Here is a 4,393-nt window from a genome sequence, read left to right as displayed (position 1 = left end):
TTTTTACTTGCTGAGTCTTGACCTAAAATCCTCTTCTTTCATATTTTCAAGTGGCCAAACTCCTTAAGTTCTACCTCATCTCTCCTCTCCATTCCACACATATTACTTGTCTTCTCTTATCTTGCCAAATATCTTGCAGTAGTTCTGTATCCTATTGCCCTATTTTACATTTTTATACCATTTATTGATGACAAAGTTACATGTTCTATTTGTATAGACATTTAGTATTGGTTTTCTTCTCTATATCATGAACTTGAGGACTTGGATTTCTCTTTTATAGAGAAGGGCTGCCTCATAGTAGGTGGTTCATAAAATGTTGTATGAATGTATAAGTTCTTGGTAAATGTTAGTTTTATAATATATTCTAAAAGAAGCTATTACTTTTCTCCTATAATTAAATATAATAGTTGTCATTTTCCTGGTTGTTAGAAAAAAGTGTTAATATATGTAAAAGTACTACTCTAGTTCTTAGCACATGGTAAGTAATTAGGCAATAACTTTTTTAAAAAATTATTTTTTCTATAGGTCCCACTGAAATAGCATACCAAATATTGATTAAATGGTATAAATTAAATGTGGGTATTGTAATGATGGTGAAATTATATTAAATGTACTATATATTATACCTATACATATGTATTATGCAGTATATAACATGTCATATTAATTATTATATATGATATAAGCTATATGGTAAAGACATAACATCATATTTTTATTATGTAGTCAAGGTAAAATTATTATATTTAAATATTCTTTTGTGAAGCACAAATGTTCCTGATAATCTACCTTATTAGTATTTCAAACTACATTAATTACAACTAGAAAAAAAAATAAAATTGACTTGTATCATAAATTAATGTGAATTTTTCCATCTTCTAAGGAGTCCTATAATTCTAATAACTTCATGATTAGCTGATACCTCTTGTCTTCATGTTCACTGTTTCCAGGAAGAACCCTATGTCCTGTTTAAGAAGTCTGACAAACCACTCTATGGGAACGATAGATTTGAAGGCTATTGCATTGACCTTCTCAGAGAATTATCTACAATCCTTGGCTTCACATATGAAATTAGACTTGTAGAGGATGGGAAATATGGAGCCCAGGATGATGCCAATGGACAATGGAATGGAATGGTCCGTGAACTAATTGATCATGTAAGTCCCTTTTATCATTATTTATTACCTTTGGTAGATTGCTGAGATTTTACTTTTTTATGATAAGTGGTTAAAAAAGTCAGAGAACAATAATATATTTCAAATATATATTTCCTGCAACAATTTTACTCAAAGTATATGTTATTTGTGCAATTAAATATAAAGAATCAAAGAGAGATGTATAGTTCTATTACAGAGAGATGTTTGTCTTAAATTAACTAGTATGTGGTGATTTTGATATCTTGAAAGTATTTGCTCTTCATTTATAAAATGGAATGTGGTTTTCCAACACTATTTTTTTTTTCCACTTTAAAAATGCTAACTTTCTATTTAACAAAGAGAATGGGTGATACAAATCTAAATTTCATTATAAAATGTTCCTATACTAGGATAGGATACTTATATTTTAGAGATAAGAGAAAATTAAACCCAAAGAACCTAAAATAAGATACTATATAAAAATAAATCAAGGATATTAAGTATGCCTGGTCGGTCACTCAGTGACTGAGTGATGACGACCTATGAACCAGGAAGTCATGGATCAATTCCCCATCAAGGCACATGACCAAGTTTCTGGCTTGATCCCCAGTAGGGGGCATACAAGAGGCAACCAATCAATGATTCTCTCTCATCATTGATGTTTCCATCTCCCTCTCCTTTCCTCTCTGAAATCAATAAAAATATATTTTAAAAAAGAATATTAAGCATATTTAGACAGGAGGCTAGACATTTTATTTTATGTTTTTAATGAAATAAACCAAGGATTTCTTCTTGGCCAAGAAAGCATTATTTCACTATTTCTTAGTTGGCAGTGTTAATTAACTCATATTTTTGAAATAAACTCTTATCTTTTAAATATTATAACATTGTGTTTACTTTGTATTTTGTAATACTTAAGTTTATTTTGACATTTTTCATAATATTAAGGCAAAAAAAATATTGGTAAGAATTCTACAACATAATAAAAATATTTTTCCTTTAAAAAACATTGTGAACTGTACCCAAAATTAAAATTTTCACTTATGGAAGTAGCAAATATAGGCAATTTTCAAAGCATTTTGATGATATTTTATTAATTTCAAAGTTATTATCAACAAGAAGGATACCGTATGAGGGAGAGAATCATATATTACTAATTATGATTGATATTTATAACTTTTCTAATGTAGTATCTGACATATATTAGATATTCAATAAATAAAGACATAACTAATAAGCCCAAACTTTATGTCTTTTTACTTATTCTATATTTCTCCTATAGTGTTTATGAGTACTCTTGTTGAAGACTAAAAACTAAAATATTTAGAAACTAATACAATGAGAAAGAGGTAGGGATTATAGTTGCTGTTGATAGTAATTTTGAATTGAAGCCTAGTCAGTGAAATAATGTTAAGTTTTGAAGTTTATTCATTGGAACTTTTGGCGTTCTGTGTCTTGTGAATGGTAACTTTATATTAGAATTAATTAAAAATAGGGCGGAATTAAAAGAAAATCAAATATACTGTTAGATTAGCAATAGATAAAATAATGGGAAAAATTATGTTTAGGATATCAACAAAGCTGGGCACCATTATTTTTAAATAGTATTTAATATATTTTTAATCAAATAAATAGTTATAGGAAAAATCAAAATACTTTTAGATTGCCTTATACTTATTTTGTGGTTTAATATTGTGTCAAATTTGAGCTCTCTCACCTTGTCACCTATTTAACATTCACTTCCAGGGTTCTGTGTTGGGCCCCTACTCCATAAGGCCGTTTCTGACATTTTCACTATCTTAAACAGCCCAATTTTTTGAACCCTTGTAGAACTACTACTTCTGGTGCTTATTCACAGACACTTCTTGTTACTTGAAACTTTTTGTCCTTTAATCTCTCACACAGAATGAGCCCCAGCTGGAGGCAGCTGAAGCCACTGATCTGCTGGGGCTTCTCTGACCTAGTGTGGTAATACTAATAAAATTTGGTAGGGAATACTGTATACTCATACTCCACAGAGTGACACTTACATCTTAGTTGTACAAATTTAGGTATTTGAGTGTCATCTATCTATCTATCTATCTATATCATCTATCTATCTATCTATCTATCTTATCTATCTATATTATCTATCTATCTATCTATCTATCTATCTATCTATCATCTGTCATCTATCTATTCATTCTTTGGTACATATCCTTTGGAATGTTATTGATTGTTTCTTAAGATCACTTTTATTATATGTAAAACTAGAGGCCCGGTGTATGAAATTCGTGCACGGGTAGGGTCCCTAGGCTTGGCCGGCGATCAGGGTTGATCTGTGGGGCAACTGGTGGGGCAATCAGGGGGCCCCTGCTGACACCTGCCTTGGCCAGCCTGGTACCATCCACCACTGGCCCCGCCCCCTGACGCTGCTGGTTGCCTCCCTCTGCCAGTTTCCTCCCTTTGCAGGGCTGGCCTGTGGGCTCGGGGCAGCTCCTGCATTGAGTGTCTGCCCCTTGGTGGTCAGTGCAGTCGTTCTGCCAGTAGTTCCACCGTTCTGTTGATTTGCATATTAGGCTTTTATTATGTAGGATGGGAATGATGTTACTCCATAGAATGGCAGTTTGAGCTAAATGCTAATATCTGGTAGTACAACAGCATTGCAGTCCTTTTTAATTTAGTCAAATACATCATTGGGACAGCAGAGATGGGGGATAGATGCAGGAGACACAACGAAGGGAAGAAGGACACTAATATGAAGAAAGAATAATTTAAATGCCGATCTCACAATTTACTGTGTGAAAAGCTCTTGGCATAGATGGATACTCTTGGGTATACTAATACAGATTAAAAACACACACACACACAACCAAAACCTAACTGCAAGTCAAAAAAAATACTGCGTCCCTTACCTGGTATGCAATTATAGATACTAAATTCACTTCTATTATTGGGTTATTTAAGGAATTTATGCATCATATTTGAGAAGCTGGCTCTCAATTAGAGTGAATGTATGTACAGTTGCTTAGCAAATGGAAAACACTCAAGATAAGTAATTGTTGTTGTTATTATTATTACTACTATTATTACTATTGCTGTTACTTCTAGTATATACAAAGGATACCAAATGCTTTCTTTCATGTTGCTTTATCTTGGCTATCAAACATTATGAGTTAATTTACCAGATTACTTTTGAACCATAATTATAATAGACTGACAGTTGTCGGGGGGCGGGGGAGTTGGGTGACTGGATGAAAGAAGGTAAAGGGATTTTA

At 32.3% G+C, this 4,393-nt stretch overlaps 1 protein-coding gene across 6 annotated transcripts in view; it reads left to right on the top strand.

Moving 5' to 3' along the window:
• GRIK2 (glutamate receptor, ionotropic, kainate 2) overlaps positions 1-4,393 on the top strand; it is a 580,918-nt gene that overhangs the window by 409,818 nt on the left and 166,707 nt on the right. For all 6 annotated transcript variants that reach the window (XM_005883802.2, XM_014531347.1, XM_014531350.1 and 3 more), the window contains one exon: positions 951-1,157. In XM_005883802.2, coding sequence (XP_005883864.1) covers positions 951-1,157 — 207 coding nt within the window. The remainder of the gene's footprint in view (positions 1-950; positions 1,158-4,393) is intronic.

The sequence above is a fragment of the Myotis brandtii genome, unplaced genomic scaffold (genome assembly GCF_000412655.1).
Source record: "Myotis brandtii unplaced genomic scaffold, ASM41265v1 scaffold8, whole genome shotgun sequence".
In the NCBI taxonomy this organism is placed as follows: Eukaryota; Metazoa; Chordata; class Mammalia; order Chiroptera; family Vespertilionidae; genus Myotis; species Myotis brandtii.
Note: the sequence above shows the minus strand (reverse complement) of the source record. Positions and strands in the feature narration are given on the sequence as shown.